The following is a 21260-nucleotide window of genomic DNA, read 5'->3' as shown; positions in this document are numbered from 1 at the left end:
AGAACTTGGCTGGGAAATGATTAGTCAAAACTAAATCAATTGCATTTTTACATAAAAAGAAACTACTAGTCACTTACTACAATCACAACAATACTATCAACAATATTGGCAAATAGAAATGGTCCACATTTTTACATGATATAAGCAGACAATTAAGAAACGTCCACTCTCTACTCTGTCCACATTTGAAACTCCCTGGCCCCCTGCTTCAAGCCAGCTCCGAACCAGCACTTAAGAGAACTGGACTCAGGATTCCTATCTACTTTTCCACCTAGTAAAATGGCACTGAACAGAAGAAGCCGTGAAATAACTGGAACAGGAGGGAGAAGATAAATTTAGTCTGAAACACTGTCATTGCAACATTTTAGCAGAACACAATTATTCATTATATGTCCAGTCAAACTCTGAAAAATACCAAGTGGCATAATTACTATTTTTGTCCTTTTCCAAAGGAACATGAGTTAAACAACACCAGAGTGAAGTATTATGGTACAAATCTAACACTCATGGCAGTAGAGACAAAGGCAGTGACAGTATCTCGCCCGAGTATAGTTTTGTTCTGAGACATACTGTTCGCAGTATTCTCAATAAAATGGTTTACAAGACTGCATGCTATGTCGTTATTCTCTTTCCCCAGATTCTTGAATTATCATAGTGCCCCACAAATTATAAAAGATTTCAATGCAAATAGATTAAGCAAAGCATAACGCTTCCTTATAATCTGGTTATACCTACTGGAAAAGACGTGAATGTCTGTCATTTAAATGTACACCAAAAATATACTGCATATTCAAAATTCCTCAGATTTGGGACTCAACTGGCTTATTACAGACATTGGCGAACTTGCATATGGGTAAAACAATGTGTGGTGCATTTAAAACAAGCATATCGTAACCAATAGTTTGAAATGTACATGAACACAATCTACCCGAAGCTACATGATATATTAAAGCAAAATTTTCAGGATCCCAAAATGTTGTTATAACAATACCAGTTTATCCTGGCGATACAGATCTGAAATTTGTTTGTCAAGTTACACTGAAATTAGGATTACAATGTCACATGCTTCTATCCCACAAATACATATTTAAAAAGAAAATTGCTAAAGTAGAATGGCATTCTGAACAGACATGTTTTCCTTTTTTGACGGGGAAGAGGGTGATCACATAACCTGGATCTATATAATGTATATCAAATGTTTATATACATTTTAACCCCATCAGTTGTCAATACTGAAACTGGTCTATGAGGCATTTGAGACTGGTGAAACCAGAATTAGCTGACTGCAGAGAGCATATTAATCGTATTCATGAAAGCAAAAGCAAGGATATCAGAGAGCTTTGCAATTAATCTGGGTATTCTTTAATTTTCTCCTCCTCTATAGCAAATATCAGCTAGGAGAAATATATTTGAATATTACCCAGTAACTCAAGTATAGAAAGTGCTCATGCCTGGATGCCAGATACAGAACAGCTCAGCTATGAGGTCCTGGTAGATGAATTACCTTCCAACACTGTTTTGGCTCATTCTTAAAGAGGGTAAACTTTGTCGAGATGTTAGAATATTGTCAGTGCCGCAGACCTCTCATTGCATGAGACAGTGGGTTTACTAAGAAAATTGTAGGGGAAATTGTTAAGCTTAGGATTGGAACAAATATTAATGATCTTTTAAGAGAGTTTCTGTACATATGAGCTAGTGAACTATTAAGATAGATTTAACTTTAATTGGTAATGAACAATTTCATATACAATCCAGAATGTTTGAAATGATGTTGTTCCAGTTTTTTGTAATCCTGAAAAAAAATACAAGAGGAAACTTGCCAAGATTTAGTGGGTTGGAGATTCTGTAAAACTCTGGCCCCCACCTCAAAGGCTATTGTCTCTCTTTTATACAATGTTATTGGTGAAAGAGTGGTTCTCCAATACATAACAGCTTGTGCTCTTATCACTATACTGTTCTGTTTGAGTATATAATACATCCATTGTTAAACGCTTAACATAATAAATTGAGCTGGAATGTATTGTACAAGGCAGTGCAGATACTTCTCAAACAGTTTGTACTGATACAGATCAATGAAGGGCTGAGTGGATAAATGATCTTTCCATGTACACTGCTTTAAAGAATGTGATGAGAAAGCATACATATCCCTTAGTCCATTTTTTGTGGCTTCCTGAAGTGCTTCGGCTTCATAAACACTTCAGCTGGAATAAAAGAAGATCCATTTTGCACGTTTTTCACAATAGACCTCAATGAGATCAGATTTTGTATTTTCAACACCCTTTATTGCCTGCTCACTGTGTCCTAGGTGAAAAAAGTTCAAATCAGGATTTCTACCATCTCATTATCAGCAAGGTCCTGCCCAAATGGAGAAGAGGGAGCTTTCTTATCAAGTGTACTCGTTGAAAGAGAATTGTCTGTAGACAAAAACAAGAAATTGATTTGGTTATTAAAATAAGAAAGTATACAATTTCAGTAACACCAAGTAATCTAGCTTCAATTAAATCTCAGAATACAATATCTGCCTCAGGTCAGAGATTTAAATGCATTTCAAGGGTACTCCATAAAAACAAATCATCTTGTGTTGTAGTAATATTGGAATACTTATGACCTTTTCTTCACAAGTTTACACAAATATTAAGTAGAATTCTGCAAGAAGCCAATATCAGTTCAAAGTTATGAAGTACTAAAATTAAACCTGTATTCACTGGAGATAATATTTAGGTCTTTAATATGCTAAAAGTCAACTATGAAGGTACAAACATGAACTCAAAACTTCAGCATAAAAATACAAAAGCAGTAAGTTTCAATTCAGAATTTTAACATGGATAATCTAAGGTGGACTGGGCACGTTTTGGGATCTAAAGTGCCAGGATCTCTCTCTCTCTACACAGGGGTCTCTTCTTTGCAGACAAAAGAACATGTACACATACTGCACCTGTTTCAACTCAACAAAATAAGTGACAGCTATTCTCTAGTTCCTTTCTCAGGAAAATGCCTCGACAAATCAGAATCAACCCAACTGGTTTAAAATTTAAACAAACTTGGCAGTGAACTGACAATGATTAACTGCTGTTGCTACCAAGGTCAATGCAGCTATGAGTCAGAGTTCACTTGCCAACCAATCAGCACTCGCCTCTCATACAGTGTAAATGTCGCTTTCCCTTTGTTTTGGTGTTTCTTGCAAATTGATCTGATGAGTGAGAGACGAAAATCTTTGACAAAATATACATTTTTGTCCTGGAGTACTCAAACTGGAATCATTTATATAATTTACTCTCAGAAGAATAGATTAGTGGAAAACTTCCAACAAAGTTATCAGAGCTAACAAACTGTAAAGAATAAACCTAAATGAATATTTGATTTCACAAAGGATTTAGATCAAATGCACAGAGACATGAATGATTAAATGCAATATATGATATTACGAGCACAACTAGCATCTCTGGCTTTAGCATATTACCAGCAGCAGGAACCATAGCAGAGTGTTTGCTTGCAGGGAGTTCAGCCAATGGTCCAATTAAAGACAATTTCTTACCCACTCTGTTATTCTGCCTGCTTTTGAAGATCACCAGAGTCCTCCCAACAGGTTCCCAACATGTAGGCTTCTTTAGTGATAGCTATATAGTTCACAAAGTTGGGTGTGCGCTGCTGGTAAAGCACAGCAGGTCAGGCAACATCCGAGCAGCAGGAAAATCGACGTTTTTGGGCCGGAGCCTTCATCAGGAATTTCGGGCCATTCCTGATGAAAGGCTCTGGCCTGAAACGTTGATTTTCCTACTCCTCAGGTGCTGCCTGACCTGTTGTGCTTTTCCAGCAAAACATTCTCAACTCTGATCTCCAGCATCTGCAGACCTCACTGTCTCCATATAGCTCACAAAGCCAATCCCTTGTCCCCAGCAAAGGCATCAATAATCAAAGATTATGACCCCCCCCCCCACCAAAGGTCTGCTCACGGACATCTATACTCCCTTCAAAGGCACTTCAGCATAAAGTCATCCACTTCCTTATCCTGCAAGCTTGGCAGTGACCACCACTAGAAGTGGCACTGCTGAGATTACTAAGCCTTTGATAGAGTTGTGATACTCTGAGAGGGACAGGCCGCTGTCCTCAACTGAACACTGATTGCGGCATCAGTCTGCTAAATTGGCTGCTGTGCTTTACCAGCACCACACTTTTCAACTCTGGTCTCCAGCATCTGCAGTCCTCACTTTCTCCTAGTTGATCTTAACCTATTGCAAATCCTCTTGCAAGGATGCCTACCTTGAAGAAGCTCTCCTTCTCCCTCTACTAGGATCTCAGTGAGTCCCTCTCTCACTGCAACCCCCAGGTCATCTCCTCTGCCCTGAAGCCACATTTCCCCTCCCCCCACCTTATCTCAGTCCCAACCCCCAGATTCAGCACCGCCCTCTTGACCTGCAATCTTCTTCCCGACCTCTCCACCCCCACCCCCTCAGGCCTATCATCCTCACCCTCACCTCCTTCCACCTATCGTATTCCCAGTGCCCCTCTCCCAAATTTCCCCCCCCACCCCCTACCTTTTATCTCAGTCCGCTTGGCACACCAGCCTCATTCCTGAAGAAGGGCTTATGCCCGAAACATAGATTCTCCTGCTCCTCGGATGCTGCCTGGCCTGCTGCGCTTTTCCAGCACCACACTTTTCAACTCTGGTCTCCAGCATATGCAGTCCTCACTTTCTCCTGGTGCAAGTCACCAACCCCAGGCCCCTGCTTTGGCTGCCCTACAGTTGGCTCCAACTCTCAAACCAGTTGTATGACATCTCAATTTCCAACAAAATTCAACCATTGCTCCAGGAAGACTGGAACCAATGAGAATTTTATCTGTGGAATGTAACCAGTCAGGTTTATTTAACGTATTACAATGCTTGACGGACATCCTGGAACTTTCTGTTTGCATTTGGTGGGCAAGACTCATCTTAAAACTTCACATGAGCAAAATTATTTTTAATTACACAGTGAAAGTAAGTTTCAAAGTGGTTGTTCACCATTTACCTACAGAGGATTTTGACAGCTGGAGAAATTACTGACTGCCTTTTCTTAACTGATCATAAAATTGCTACTGAGATGCATATTTGTTTTAGTTATGAATTTTCTGCACATTTTTTTGAGCAATACTAGCATTGACAAACATTCTTTTTGTACAGTTTAGCCCAATAGTACCTGCGATAAACACTCACGGGTCAGGAACAAAAACAGCAATTGCTGGGAAAACTCAGGAGATCTGGCAGTTTCTGTTGAGGGAAAGCAGAGTTAATGTTTCTGGTCCATTGCCTCTTCTTCAGAACAGTTTTTTTTTTGAGGGGGAGGCACTGAATCAGAAACGTTAACTCAATTTTCTCTCTACTGCTGAGTTTCCCAGCAATTTTTGTTTTTGTTTCTGATTTCTAATTTCCACAGTTCTTTGGGTTTTTTTAATTCACAAGTCAGGTATGGCATAAGTTAAAGTCTTATTACCAAGAGGCAGAGAAGACTTTCATCTATCAGGCTGATCTTTGTCCATAACCAGGATTTCCATTCCTCATGGTCATCAAACAATCCACACTAGACTGTGAACCCATGGAGGTTAGTGACCCACAACATCTCTTTGCAACCCACCTCTCATGTTCAATTAGTTATCATGTGTACTTACATATGATGACTAAATACATGAAAAAATACCAGATGGTCTATTGATCCATAACTAGAGACCAGCCACTGCCTTCGGGACATAAGAGCAAGTGGTCACTCTTTTAAAAAGATAAGAAATCCCTAAAAGGTTGCAATTGTAACCATATGGAACACATGAAAAAGGAGCAGCAGTTGGCCATTCAAATAGATCATGGCTGATGCGTTAACATTTTTCCACACTATCCTCATATCTCTTGATAGCTCTGATAACCAGAAATCTACTGGCCTCCACTGTAATTTAAAATCCTTATTGAAAAAATTCCCTCTCATCTCAATACTAGATGGTCTACATATTGTTGATATTGTTCCCCTGGTTCAAGTTGCTCCCAGACAGAAAAAAGCATCTATCCCATCAAGCCCATAAGAAATTTATCAGCTCATTCTTCTAAACTCTAGAGAATACACATGGTCTTCTTAATCTCTCTTCATAAGATTGACCTGCCATTTCAGGGATCAGTTTGGTGAACCTTCATTGCATTCTCTCCATGTTAAGTATATCCTTCATTGAAGAAAGAGATCAAATGTGCAAAACTGACCACAATTGGTGATTACCCAAGTTAACATAGTTTTGCTTTCTGAGCACCTTCTAGCCAATGAATCTTAAAGACTGACAAAAGGATCTAACTGAAATCTATGGGACCAATTAGTTTTTAGAGAAAGGATATTTTCAGTTTTTGATACATTTAACCCCATGCCTCCCCCAAAGGTTCCACTCTGGCCCTTTAGAAAAAGACTTTGCTTAGCCCAACCGAATTAAAAGTGAAGTTTCTTTCTAAAGGGCCCAAATGAACACCAAAAGGAGACATAGATTTCAATCCTTTGGAAGAGAAAAAAGTTGCTTTTAGATTCGTTCAGCCAAATAAAATTATTTCCTCAAGGGACCCAAAATCAGCATGTCGACAGGCTCCATTCAGGTTCACTTACAAAAAGATCTTTGATTTTTATATCTTATTGTTTTTCAGACATGCAGATAAAGGATACCCAACTTGCAGTAGCTTCAATAGACTAGCAAGATACGTTAACACATTCACTTATAAGTAGCTGGACTATAGGACAAACACCATTAAACAAAATACCTGCTTTTTCCACACTTGCAGGGCTTGTACTGCCTGTCTTTCCTAGTGATGGTGAGGCAGTGCCTAATTTGTTATGCTCTGGACCTCTTTCTGTCTGGGTGCTGCTATCCCGGCTTCCTGTTTTAGAATGCGCTGAAAGTAGTGGCGTGGATGGTAGAACCGGTGAAGAGGAGGAAGAATGTGATTCATTCCTATCTGTGCTGAGCAGAAAACCTGATGGAAGAGAAGGCGTATCAAAAAAAATCTAATAAAATAATTTTTTTGACGATCCAACTAAAGTGGTGGCTTCTGCTGAATAACAAGAGGAACTCATGCCCATGCGATTGCCAATGATACATAGAAACAACCAAGAAATAATATTTTACAACCTCTTTTCAACTTTTTTTCCAAACAGTATTAAATCCGATATATTTAGACTTATATTTCTTTGACAGACACTTAACTAATTCTGCACAGTCAAAAAAAAATTCATTTTTAAAAATGTTTTTATTTAATCCATTTTCTAATCAACCTGTTCAGAGATATTATTACACACCTCTGGAGCAGGTACAACTTAAATCTAGGCCCCCTGGTCCTGGAGTAGAGACACTACCATTGCACCACAAGAGAGAGTTTAATCATCTGAACTCCTTTATTGGCCATTAGCATTACTAAATTCTATCACATTAAATCCTGCAATTCCTTCATTTTTTTAAAAAAAAGGATGTTTACCCAGACTGCCTTTCCAGCACTTGTCTTCCTTCTTCTCCTCAATGATTGGATTACTGGACAGCAATGTGGGATAAGACGAAAGTCCAGATGTAGCATTGGAAATAGAAGCAAGAGACTTTGAAGGTCTTAAAGCAGCTGGCTGTTCTGTTTTGACTTGTTCTCTCCGTGACCTCTGTTGGAGAACTTTGATCATAGCATCTTTCTCAATAATTTGAGCATGGAGAGTCTTAATCCTGGAACAAAACATGAACAATTAAAATGACCTATTAGCAGAAACCATTCAACCTTAATCTTGTGAAACAAAAAGGGAAAGATTTAATGAAGAGGAGTACTGACAGTATGGAATTTGAAAGGTGGCATCAGTGGTTTTGCAATAGAACTAGTAACCAGAATCACCGAGAGTTTATTTGCTACAGGGAATTGAGTCCTTGGATGTGGGATAGATTTCAGACTACATTTACCAGAAATCCAGTGGGAGCTAATTACATCAGGACGATGATCAAATTCTACTGGCTTGATGCACGTCAGTGTTGTAGAGAACAGTGCTATCCAACTTTGAGAAGGAGTTAGAAGTCTCTGAGGTAAGTATAAGTATTAAAGTTCAAAAGTAAACTGGAGCAAGACAGGAAAGGTTGAAGACAAAAAGAAAACCAATCACTGAAAGCATGCACTATTTGCTCTATGTAATGCCTTTTAGGAAGTGACAAATCTCTCATAATATTGGTCATAGGGATTTTGGAGTCTCATGTTCTAACGAGACATGCTTCTCGTGTCACTACTCAGATACTCTCCACAATTTAGACCAAATTGGCAAATTGTGAGGTCAATTAAAGGCAAATTGTTGGAAGACTGTCAGTTGAAGGACAGATTTTCTCCTTGCAAAGTATGTAAAGATATAAGAAATAAATGATAGGCCTTCTTTCTATACACTTTTTAAAAAATGATTCATTCTTATTTGTGTTTTTAAAAGTGTGATATCTTAAGGGAGAGTGAAAAAATTACAAAACTTACATAAAGGATCTCTGTTAAGCATTACGCTAGTAAATTCTACTCTCGAACATTTTACAATGCACATGGATGATTGATTATTTAAGAAAACACAATAACAGATTCTAGGAGGATACAAATGCATTTGACCCACCTGCTTTCCATGTCGAGACACCTCCTATTGGCCATCAAAATTTCCTCCTCTTCTTTCTGGATCCGAGCTTCTAAAGATGTTTCATAGCTACCATTTGGAGAATGGCCTAAAACTGTCGTATCCCTGACAACAGACACACATTTATAATTAGTAATGCAGTTAACTCTGCTTAAACTCATATTGTTTGCTTTTACACACAATTTATTTAACAAATCCACTAACCACTGTCTTACTGAGTTATAGCAACTAAGGATTCTTGAGCTTAATTTGCAAACGGTGCTACATTAACTGATCTTAGCCTGCTTGGAAATAAAAGTGCCACAATCCCTCTAACTTTGTTGGATTAGGTTCTAGACCATGATTGCTATTCAGTAAGTTTAAAATGTATGTGCACACTGGGTAATAATACAACTATAAGGCCGCTAATACTGTGTGGGATGACAGGTAAAGAAAAATGATCACTTGGGTAAGGTACCAAAGGGTCCTAACCTATAAGAAACTCTCAACCATCAGTTACTGTTCTCACAAGCTAATTAGCAAAGATACTATATATGCATCTGGTTGAAAGATTCAGTTGTTACACATCAAACCTCAATCATGTTTACTTTATTGTACATTTTCATTTAAGTACAAACATTGGCAATTCTGATTGATATACAAATCTTAATTATTTTACTTAAGTCTAGTTGCTGTAATGTCTACTAAAATCCAGAAGCTTCAGTAAGAAAGAATCTCTTTTCACTTGTGAAAAAGACTGAGGTCAACCTAATAGAGGCACTGTTCTTCAAATGACAAAAGCTTTTAACAGAGCAGGTACAGAGGGAATGTTGCTATTGTGATGTGGATCATAACTAAAAGGTCATCAGCATAAGATAATCACTAAGAAATCCAGGAACAAGTTCAGAAGAAACTTCTTTGTCCAAGAAGTGATGAGACCTTAGAAATCGCCACTACAGTCAGTGATTGAAGTCAATTCCATAGATGCATTCCAATGGAAGCTAGACAAGGGAAATGGTTATGGTGATAGACCATTGTGAGCAAAAATGAGAGGAGGCTTGACTAGAGCATAAACCATGCACTGAATTGGCTCGGCTAAATAGCCTGTTTTTTGAGACAACACCAATCCAATGCAATCCTGCATAAAAAGCCATACATTTTGAAACTAACCTTCAAGTAAAGCAAGATTTTGTTCAGTGCCTTCTGTTTTTATTTAGCCTGAAGTCCTAAATGAAATATGAGCTAGGTTGAGCTATAATTTGTTAATTGGCTATATTGAATTTGCAACCTACAAGATATATTTATGCAACTGTTACATTATTTTTCTGCAACAGTGTGCTCATCAACTGTGACAAAGACTAATTCAGTGAGTTTAGAACAGGCTCCATATGGAGGCAGCTATTAGTTGTTGTTTTGAAAATACAGATGAACCTCTATTACTATTGCAGCCAAGACATTTGCTTCATTTTGTGGTCTAGTAACAATATGAACTTTATCAAAGTCATGTGTGAGGATTTTTAATCATGCCTCATCTAACAGAAAGGACTAAATAAAGAAAGGGAATGACTTAAATTACACAACTTCTTTGAAACTATTATCATTACTTAAATCAATTTGTCACTAACAACTTGCAGTTGGCTGTATGAAATAATTTACAGATGCATCTGTAACTTGGCCTAATTTCATTTTTCTCTTTTACTAAATTCAAAGCAGAATTCCCAAAGGCAACAAATGGAATGAATAACTATTCATATTTGTAATTCATCTTCAGTCTTAAAAAGGACCCCTTTTTCCCTCCTTACATTCATGCATGAACAGAGCGCAAAGATTAGATTAGCTGCTGCAAAACTTTGAGTTGAATCAGACTCCGGTCCTACTCAAAAAGATGGAGCATGAAGTCCAGCATTACGCTGCAGACAGGCCATTCTCGCTACCTTTCCTTTCTGGCTTTGTACAGTTCATCCTCTCCTCTCGTATCCCACCTCACCTCAATTTCCTGCCCTCTGTTCCTAGTTATTTCTTTCTATCCTGATAACAGTATTTGCCTCCTTTTGTCCTAGCTATTCCCATTTTTCAGTGATTTCAAGATCAAAGTTTTCTATTGCCGTTAAAGATGGGATGGGGCAAGAGGGAAAGGTAGTAGTTTGGGTACGTGAAGTCAGCCTCTCTAGCCATCACCAAGACTGTCTTGTCCAGCCACTGAGAGACAAATGGAATATTGTGCACTTCTCCATCTGCTTTGGGTTTCTCCTCCTCCTCATAAACAAGTCAGAGAAGCTTAAATTCAGGTCAGTGAGAGAAAAACACAGGTGGAATTAATCCTACTCATTCCAGAGAGGCATTTATAAATTATTAGAAAGCAGAAGCAAAATTCCAATCATGCATGAGGCTTGCTATATCTGAAACATATGAGTCTGGTTCTGACAATGTAACTTATGGCACAGAAGTACTTTCGAGGTTAGACCGACCTTTGAGCTGCCACTGTAGCTGCAGCATCCAATGCAAATTGTCGCATCACACTTTCTTCAAGATACTTCTGTTCCCACTTTGTCATGTCAGCCTCCAAAGCCAGGATTCGCTCTTCCTTCTCACGTAGCAGTTCCATTAAGGAAGTGGCATTACACTCAGGAGCAGTGGGGGCCTGGGAGGTACCCTGACGCTGGACGAGATCAAATGAAAACGGCAATCAGATGACATCACAATTTACATATTCCAACGTCAGCATTTGTTTCTGTAATTATACAGGATTTTCCAGAATGTTGTTCAGAAAGAGAAATCAATCTTAAAAGTGATATCTTCTTTCTCTCTATACTGCTCATCCTTCCCTTCCTCTGCTGGAAGGACAGATTAGCGATCTGCTCTCCACTCTTTACCATTGAGCTCTTTGTGTGACTACTGCACAACAGCAGGATTTGAACACTGTAGTCATTCGTGAATATGCAACAGAAAATCGGGTATTAGGTGAGCTTTACTTCATTCAATTTTCATTTACAATTCCTGACAGCATAGCCATTCTAAGCAATGCCGCACACCAATAACCACTCTTCAAATTGAATCAAGTCAAAACGTATTGATATGTTACTGAATAATTGTTTGTAAATGTGATACCAAGTTCTGACCTCATTCAACCTCATCCATGCATTTCTATATGATTCACAATATAATGATCAGGAGACGATGACTCTTGTAACTTCATTTATACATCCATTAGAAAAATATCAAATGAGGAAAGGTCCTTCGGCTCAGCCCAAACTTTCCCAATACTATATAATATCCATTCATTAGGAGTTTTATTTCAATCATCAGAGGGAAACATTCTGCTTAAATCCACTAATCCCTCCAAAGGTGATCATAAAGAAATTACAATTTAAATATGAAATATGAAATATAAAACTGACACTAGTTTGCAATATACCTGCTGCATCCGAAGGGATTCCAATTCCCTTTCGAGGCGGGTTCGCAGCCGATGCTCAAGCTGCTCCCGTTTCTCACATGCTGCCTGCAGCTGGATCAGAGCTTGCTGCATTCTTTCTACTTTGTCCACGTACACCTGCTTCCTCTTCAGCTACAAGAGTCAAAGAAATGTATTTCAGCAGGTAAAGAGAATGCACACCAATGCCATGCATGTACACATAAACCACAGCAAGTGTGAATCACAATGTAAACAATGATAGCATATCATTATGACTTATTAACATTTAAAATATTGCAGGGTTTCTGAACAGCTTACATAGAAATCAGAAAGCCTTGAACAAATCTTAAAGTATTACTAACTCTCACTTTCTGGAGAGTTCTCATCATTTTTTAAAATTCAAGCTGCATTAAGCAATTGTCCGAGAATAACCTGGCATATCATATTTAGGCAGTGGAATGAAATTACTTCTCATACTATACTCATTATTTTCAGAGTACCTTTCCTTAGCCTTTGTACTATGGCGTCTACCTAGAACTCTTCATTTGGATGGCATGGTGGCTCAGTGGTTCACACTGCTACCCTACAGTGCCAGGGACTCGGGTTAGATTGCAGACTCGGACGACTGTTTGGAGCTTGCACGTTCTCCCTGTTTCTCTGCCGGTTTCCTCCCACAGTCCAAAGATGTGCAGGTTAGGTGGATTGGCCATGATAAATTGCCCCATAGCATCCAGAAATGTGTAGCCATGGGAAATGCAAGGTTAGGGATAGGGTAAAAGGGTGGGTCTGAGTAGGATGCTCTTAGGAGGATCAGTGTGAACACGATGAGCCAAATGGGCTGCTTCCGTTCTGTTGGGATTTTATGATTCTTCTAATTGATTCTCTACAGGGACAAAAGTTTAACGAACTCTGGGTATCTCTGAATAGACTGGGATATTGAATGAGTTGGGATTCAGTGCTGCTGAAAAGCAGGGTTTTTGCAGTTTCTACACAAGAGTAGTAGTTAACATGTAAGTTGGAACTGCTTATTCAAACATCTGTCCTCCAATCTTCATTAGTAGCTGCCCACAGATGGGGGTTTAAAATCAATGTTCATAAGCATGGGTACTGCCTTGCAAAGTCCACTCGTGTGATACAGACATCCTGAGATAAGTCCTCAATCAAAATAGAGCATAACCATACCCTCCACAAACAAGATGTGTAACCATTTGCAAAAGTGAACACTGTTCAGCCAAGAATAAACGACTGAGCACAGAAGAAAATGTCAAACAATGAAGCAGAGCGTCATTGTAAAGTGAATTATTGCACAGAGTCTCATTTACACTTCTGCAATTACAAAGTTTGCCACCAGCTAGCAAGTTGGAGATTTCTAAGGTGTCAATTTCACTTTATTGCCTTCAGGTGTTTTGCTCTCCCCTCTTTCTTTTGTACCATTACCATGGGGCCTCTTGAGGCACAATGGTAGTGTCCCTACCTCTGGGATAGAGGCTTGGGTTCAAGTTCCACTGTTTCAGAGGTGTGAGATCTCATCTCTGAATAGGTTGACTGGAAAATATCGTCATCGCTATCATTTGCTGAATCTACGTCAATTATCACTAATTATTGGCTTGGTGTAAATAGACAGTGTTGCACATGTTGTTAACAAGTGGAAGAGAAGAAACTCTTTCATTTAATAGGCAACTTTTTCACTGAACATTTTTAAGAATAAAAGCACTTCAAACTTTACACTAACGTTTTGATCAAGATATCAATATATATGCACACAATGCATCATTTAAATTTGATTGGTAAGTGCAACAGATCTGAAGTGGCTTTTGAAAATATGCTATGCTAGACAATGAAAAAGACAGAATTTAACTTTACTAATAAGCTATTTCAAAAGTTCACAAAACTTTCTAATTGTGTTCACTTAAGAAATTCTGTTTATTTTGAGTTAATTTCCTCATTCAATATCATTTCCTGTATCTTTTTGGTTCTCTCCCTACCTCCTAAAATCAGGAGACAAGTGCACAAGTCTATTCCCAGGTGACTGTGAATGTTGTCTAACAAAGTGGTGCTGAGGCTGGACTTTGCTCGACAAATAAACAGCCAAGAGATCTGTTCAGCTATCAGCCAGAAATCAATAGTTAAACTGAATCTGCAATCATCCCCATTGGGAAGTATGACACATAAGCAATACATGAGGTATTGCAGTCTGTGCACATTCCAAGTGCACTCTCATATGCCTCTTTCCAACAAGTTCAAACTGGCATTCTCTCTTGGATTAGTAGTTAGCCGTAAGTATCCAAACAGCTCAATTTAGTTGCACTCTCACTCCCACAAATTTGTGGCTTCAAGCTCTTTCCAGCACTTAATTATGTAATCTAGGCTAATACTCAAGAATGATACTAACAATATTTTCAGAAGTGATAATCTGCATATAACACGATAAACAGAGTCCACGGAGTCAATATTAATCCAGCCCCCCCACCACCATGACAGAGAGAGGGAACATTAAATACTAAATGTTGGGCACATGTTTGTATTGTGATGAATTGCAAGTCATGCATATGGCCCCTTTTACAGAGTTGGGATATTTTATTATCAAATTTAACATCAGGCTTACATGGAGCAATTTGAACCTAATGTAAATTTAACAGCTGTCAGCTGGGCTTCCTGCAGTTTAGGCAACCTGGCAGTGCGAGAGAGGTGAAATTTATCAGCTCAATTTGTTCAAAGGTGTTTTATACCAATTGTTGTTAACCAGAAGAAGCAGGAGTGCTCTCTCTTTCAATTAACCCTTCAGAATAATTTCTTCCAGATTCTCTTTTTTGCTGCCAATGGTAGCCTCATGTCCTCTGCTGCCCTATCTCCATGATGTGGAGGAGCTGGTGTTGGACTGGGGTGTACAAAGTTAAAAATCATGCAACACCAGGTTATAGACCAACAGGTTTATTTCGAAGCACAAGCTTTCAGAGTGCTACTCCTTCATCAGCTACCTGATGAAAGCTAGTGCTTCCAAATAAACCTGTTGGACTATAACCTGGTGTTGCATGATTTTTAAACTTTGCCCTTGTCCCCAGTGGGTCCTATAATTGACCCCCAGCCTTCTTCCACACCTGATCCACCTCCCAGGCACTCCCAATCTGCCTCACGTTCACTGGGGACTGTCCTCAAAGGTCCTGGGCATTGATCTCCTGACTCTGTCTTCTCACCAGACATGCTAGCCAAACTGTCACTTTGACCAGTGGCCAAATGAAAAACAGAAGAGACAAATTAAACGAGGTCTTACCATTAAATCAGGGAAGACCTTGGAAGCCCCAGTTGACTTTCCTCCCTATAATCTCTTTTCAGGTGCACATCAAAAATCCAATGACACGCTTGACAAGCAACAACATCTATAAACATACTGGCCAACAGGCTCTTTCAAGCTATACTGCCAACAGCAGCTTAATCAATCATTTAATTTGATGTTGCTTGTAGGGTATTGCTGTGTGCAAAATGGTAGCAACGTTCACCTGCATATCAATGAATGGAGTATAATTCATTGTATTCACAACATGGATGGGTACATTTATGAGACAAATAAGAAACCTCATTTACACAAGGCTTATTTTTTATTATGACCCATGGATAATTAGGATAAAATGGAATTATTAACATTTAGTAAACATTTTACTGGAAATATGGAAATAAACATTAATTTATTTTGTCTCGAGACTGTCCAAAGCTTGAATAGAATTCTAGAAAAGTTTTTAAAAATCCACATGATACACATGTTTCTCAATTGTAATTGTGTTCTTAAAGTGTTGCTGTAACAACAGTGACTGGATTTCTTCATTAATTATTCCAATTTAGACATCGGGTTTTTACCAGAACAATCAGGACAGAAACTCCAAGCCTGCAGTGAAGAAGCAAACCCAATGTATTAAATTATATTCAGGAAGTGCAATACTTCCATCAGGCTTAAAAATTTAGAGAACAACATCAAATGATGACAAATTACCAGCAGTCAAGACATAGGGCAAATAAGGTGTTTTTAAAAAAAGAGTAATTGTATTTTCTAAATACGTAAATTACCAGATTCAATTTGAAAAAAAAAAGGAACTGTAGATGCTAGAGATTTAAGACAAAAACAAAATCTGGAGAAACTCAGCAGGTCTGGCAACATCTGCAGAGAGAAAACACAGTTAAGGTGTCAGGTCTGAAGATGATCATTGGACCAGAAATGTTGATTCTCGAGATGCTGCCAGACCTGCTGGGTTTCTCCAACAGTTACAGTTTTTGTACCAGATGCAAAAATTCAGTCTTTGAAAGGCACAATATTTTAAAAAAAGTAAATATTGAGAGAGGAAAAAACCTATAATGTTGATAAGTGAAATAGAAAAATTACCCCACAATTTGTCCTTCCACCCATTCTCCAGCAAGTCCCTCAAAGGGTTGGAATTGCTCCTTGTCCTCTATCAATGCCTATAAGGCTGAACTACTGCCCAGAGGTAAATCTCCGGTTACTATGGACACATCTTTCCCCTGGATTGCAGCCAGTAATGAAAGGGAATTTGATATACTAAAATTAAATTTTGCATTAATGGAATGCCAATGTGATCTTGTGCACATGAAACATCTTCCTCAAACATGAATGTAAAACAGACAATACACATTTATGTAATGAAAATTGAAAAGCAAGCATTTCTTGGTCCAATTTTCACTTCCAAAAGTTGTCAAGACAGTTACTTCAGAAGCTGGGCTGGCTAGTTCACTCCTCTAATATCAACACACTTTTTTTTCTCCACATAGTTAGTACTGTTAGGAGTGGAGACAGAGTTAAAGTAAGAGGTTCTATGGGATGAGCTCTCACACACGAACACTCTAACTCCATGGTCATCATGCATTGTGGCAGATAAAATGACCATTGGGTAATTATAGCTGAACCACAACTCTTGCCTCACGAATCACACTCTTGTTTGGGTAGGGATATTGAACGTTGTTAAAGAATGAGACCTCTGCTTAATACTTCTTCCTTATCTTAAAGATTCAGACAGAATTAGACTTCGAGATCAAACCTGTGTTGTGCTTGTTCTGAATAGCTGAGTCATATACCATTTTGCACACATTTATATCTAAATTCAATTGAAGAGAAATTTAAAATAACTGATGTTAGTAAGTAATTATAGTTACTCGTGTTAATTGCAATTCTTTTAAATTTTAAAATCGCATTGACTGCTACAGATAAGATCATCCTATTCCAATTCTTACCTCCTCCTCCAATTTGACCACTTTCCCTTGGGTGTTGTTCAAAGCCTGATCCCGGATTTCAATGTGTCTTCTCTGATCCTCATTGGTTGAACGGAGGACAGAGAGCTCCATTTCTAGCTTCTCCTTTTCTCTTGAATTTTCTTTACCTGGAGAATTCACAGAGGCAAGGAAAGGGGAAATAAATATGCAAAACTGGGAACTGGCTTCCTTTAGAAAATAGAAGAGGAGATGCACATCATACAGTATGAACTTTACAAAAGCAAAGCTGCCCAGTGCCATTAATAGTTTTCGGAGAGAACACTGATCAAACTCCAACTAGGGTTCAGAAAGCCTAGGAACTTTATCAAAAAGACACCATGGATGATGAGCTTCAGTTATTGACAATTTAATAAATCGGTTCAAAATTACAAAAGAGTTTTGATAGAGTAAATAGGAAGAAATTGTTTCCAATGTCAGCAACTTTACAGGTTCAGATCTAAGGTGTCAAAAGAACTAGACCAAAGATAAGGAGGAAGTTTTATTTTAAAATGCAGCAAGTTGCAAAGATGTAGAATTCACTGCCATAAGGAGCTTGTTGGGATCCACATAGTTTCTACTCTCATTTCAAGTAATGTACCAACAAGTAATAATAACTTCACAAATTTACCCTGCTCTCTAGTATTAACTCTTCCACTCTATGCAATGTAAAAATTTGTAGAGGATTATTTCAAGCGTTTTGTTTGTCTACATCAGTTGCTAATGTAACCACCTCTGGTGAAAAAATTAAGGCAATAAATGAACTAATGTTCACACTGCAACAGTATTAGAACTGCAGTCTTTTGACTGCATACTTATATTATCAGTATACATTTGACAATCATTTATTTGATTATTAGATAAGCTGTGACAGAAAATAATGTACCAGATACTGTGCAGATAAAGCACTACAGACTTGAAAGAACTGCAAGACAGAACAAAAAGTCCTTCCTCAAGTTCACTGATCAGAACTATATCACATATCAGTCAAGATAGTGGGACCAATCTAAAATTTCTAATAATATAAGTCATAAATGCGCAAGGACAACGGTTGGTAATAATTAACATTCAGAATATTTGGTTTCAACCTTCCACAATACCAACTGTGTACTCCAATTAAAAACATTACTATGCAATAACTTAAAGGTCATTTATGTTCTTTTCATCTTGACATTTTACTGAATACAGTTGAAGAGGCTATCATTCAGTGTGGGACATCTAAACTGCTGATGCAAAGTCTAGTCACAATCACAAGTCATAATTCAACTCAACTGACAAATTTAGTTATGTTCGACATGGACCGAACATTCCAGGAAGGTAATTTGGCTCGACACAAGCAGATAAGAGGTTCCAGTATGGCGGAAGCCTGGAAAGACCACTGATTAGATTACCACACTTGATTAATGTATCCTAATGGAAATTTCAATGACGCTATCTTTGCTGGATGCACTATCAAAACAAAACTAAGAAACAAAAAAGTAATTTAGTCATTTAATAAATCTCTAAAGTCAAATCAACACTGCAACAAAGTAAGGCCAATAAAGTGGATCTGATTTTATAAATTAAATTGTGCAGTCTCTGCTAATAAAATTGACGATCCAAAAGAAACGCATGCAAATACAGGGTTTTGTTTTCTCTGAATAATGAGAATATTAGCAGCTTCAAAATTATGATCTTTATGTTAAAAATACTGCTGTGAAAACCACACTTTGAAAATAGTTCAAGAAAAGGCCTTTGTTGGGAATTCTGTGGGAAACTTACTGATTAGCTGCTTGGTATGCAAGGGGTACTTTCCAAGTTCATGAGCCAAAGGAAATTCAAACCACGGAAGACATAATCACTAAATTCATTACTCTGCTCCAAGCAATCTTCGTCCATTAGGGCCGGCTCTCAATTTCAACAGCCAAGAAATCACAGTAGGACATATGCATGATTTTGCTAGAATATCATCCCATCACATAATTGAAAAATCATCAATAAGACAAAGATATCCAATCCTATACCGTGGACTGGCAAAAAGAAAAGACTTGCAACAGCAGCAGCAAATGGCATTTACTTTCTTTTTGTTTATATTTGTTTCTTGAAAACTTATTCAAAACTCACATCTGCTTCTACCGAGAAACAAATAAAAAGGGGGAAACCACATGCAAATATTCTTTGGTCTTCAATTATTCTGACAACTGCTGCCTCCTTACTTGGCTGCCTGTATTATACTAAATTGTGCACTTCAATAGCTCCCCTTGTATAAAGTAAAGCTTCGGACACCATTTTTAGCAAAGAAACAGGGTGCCTGCAGCACATCAAAGCTCACCGCACATTCCAGAGACTGTGCTCTTGGAAATAAAGTGCACAGCATTTGGGGATTCAAAGATTAAACTTGCCAGCCACGTTGGTGTGGGAATGCCTTGATGTTCTGACTGTATTCATATATGGAAAATCAAAGCAACACTTGGAATTGATTATTCAAAGACTTACACATTTAACAAATAAATCTCAGGCCGATAACACATTGCTAGAATAATGCAGTTATTAAACCATCGGTTTCAAACATTCTTTTTCCAAAAAAAATGCCATGAGAGTTTTTATTTGAAGGAAGTCAGTGTGTGATTAAAGCAGTTGGATGGATTAAATCAAGCTATGATGGATGCTGGAGTTGTAATTGAACAAATTATGTCCCCCCTAAAGAATGGAGCAGACAGTTTCAGACAACGCATTATGTTGTGCCAAATTTATTACAGACCTGAGTATAACTTTCAAATAAAAACTACACATTTAAAAATAACAATATTCAGTGGCAGCAGGGTCCAGAGCAGGAATTGGGATCATTAAGTCATTTGTTAGAATATGTTTGAAAAACTGATAACTGTTGTTACTAGTTATTTAATGTAATAGAAAATTAGAAAAGCAAATTTGTCCCAATATGACTTTATATTACAATGCATGTTGGAAAAACAAGGTTTAACTCACAATATTACTTAGATCAATAACCTGAAACCATTCTCAACAGAATACTCTGACACTACAGAATTATAAGGACAGAACTCATCGTTGCAATGCTAAGACATAAGATATAGGGAGTGAAGGTAGGCCATTCAGCTAATCATGTCGACCTTGCCAATGACATTATGGCTGATTTGATCATTCTCAAATCTACTTTCCTGCCTTTTCCCCATAACACATTATTTCCTTGATGATTGGAAATCTCTTTCTCAACCTTGAACATAGCTAACCATAAAATCAACAGCCCTGTGCAGTTAGAATTCCACAGATTTGCTATTCTCAGAGAAGAAATTCCTCATCTGTCTTAAATATGCGACCCCATATTCTGAGATTATGCCGTCTGATCCTCGACACTGTCGCATAAGGGGAACCAACCCTTCTGCATCTACCCTATCAAGTCTCCAAATAACCTTGTATGTTTCAATAAGGTTGCTTCTCATTCTTCTACATTCCAGCAAGATCAAGGCCAACCTACCCAACCTCTCCTCATAAATCCATCAGTTTCTTGTATCAGCCTACTGAACCTTCTCTGGACTGCCAACCTTGCCAGTATATTTTTCCTTACATAAGGGGTGAACAACTGTTCACAGTATTCCAGCTGTGGCTTGACTAGTGCCTTGTACAGTTTTAGCAAAACCTTCTTGTTTTTATACTCCCCTTTTCTTTGAAAGGAAGGCCAACTTTCCATTTGCCTTCCTTATTACCTGAAGTTGGTTGGTAGCTTTTCTGATTCATGGACGACGACTCTCAAATCCCTCTGATTGCGCAGCTTTGTGCAGCCTTTCTCCGATTCAATATGATTCAGCTTCTCTAATCTTCCCTCCAAATTGCTTCATCTCACATTTTCCCACATGATGTTCCATTACATTTGCCAAGTTTTTCACCGACTCACTTAAGCTATCTATACCCCTCAAAGTTTGTGAGAAGATTTGTAGCTCGGGTGCTCGTTGTTGTGGTTCTGTTCGCCGAGCTGGGAATTTGTGTTGCAG

General features: G+C 38.2%; 1 protein-coding gene across 3 annotated transcripts in view; it reads right to left on the bottom strand.

The window, feature by feature from the left end:
• Positions 1 to 925: 925 nt before the first annotated feature.
• Positions 926 to 21260, bottom strand: part of amot (angiomotin) — a 129033-nt gene continuing 108698 nt past the window's right edge. For all 3 annotated transcript variants that reach the window (XM_043704943.1, XM_043704944.1, XM_043704945.1), the window contains 7 exons: positions 17257 to 17402; positions 12025 to 12174; positions 11078 to 11268; positions 8613 to 8735; positions 7472 to 7704; positions 6761 to 6973; positions 926 to 2414 (listed from right to left, as the gene is read on the bottom strand). In XM_043704943.1, coding sequence (XP_043560878.1) covers positions 2317 to 2414; positions 6761 to 6973; positions 7472 to 7704; positions 8613 to 8735; positions 11078 to 11268; positions 12025 to 12174; positions 17257 to 17402 — 1154 coding nt within the window. In that variant the 3' untranslated portion in view covers positions 926 to 2316. The remainder of the gene's footprint in view (positions 2415 to 6760; positions 6974 to 7471; positions 7705 to 8612; positions 8736 to 11077; positions 11269 to 12024; positions 12175 to 17256; positions 17403 to 21260) is intronic.

This window comes from Chiloscyllium plagiosum, chromosome 15, assembly GCF_004010195.1.
Source record: "Chiloscyllium plagiosum isolate BGI_BamShark_2017 chromosome 15, ASM401019v2, whole genome shotgun sequence".
Lineage (NCBI taxonomy): Eukaryota > Metazoa > Chordata > Chondrichthyes > Orectolobiformes > Hemiscylliidae > Chiloscyllium > Chiloscyllium plagiosum.
The sequence above is the reverse complement of the archived record's forward strand: the minus strand, read 5'-3'. Positions and strand labels throughout refer to the sequence as shown.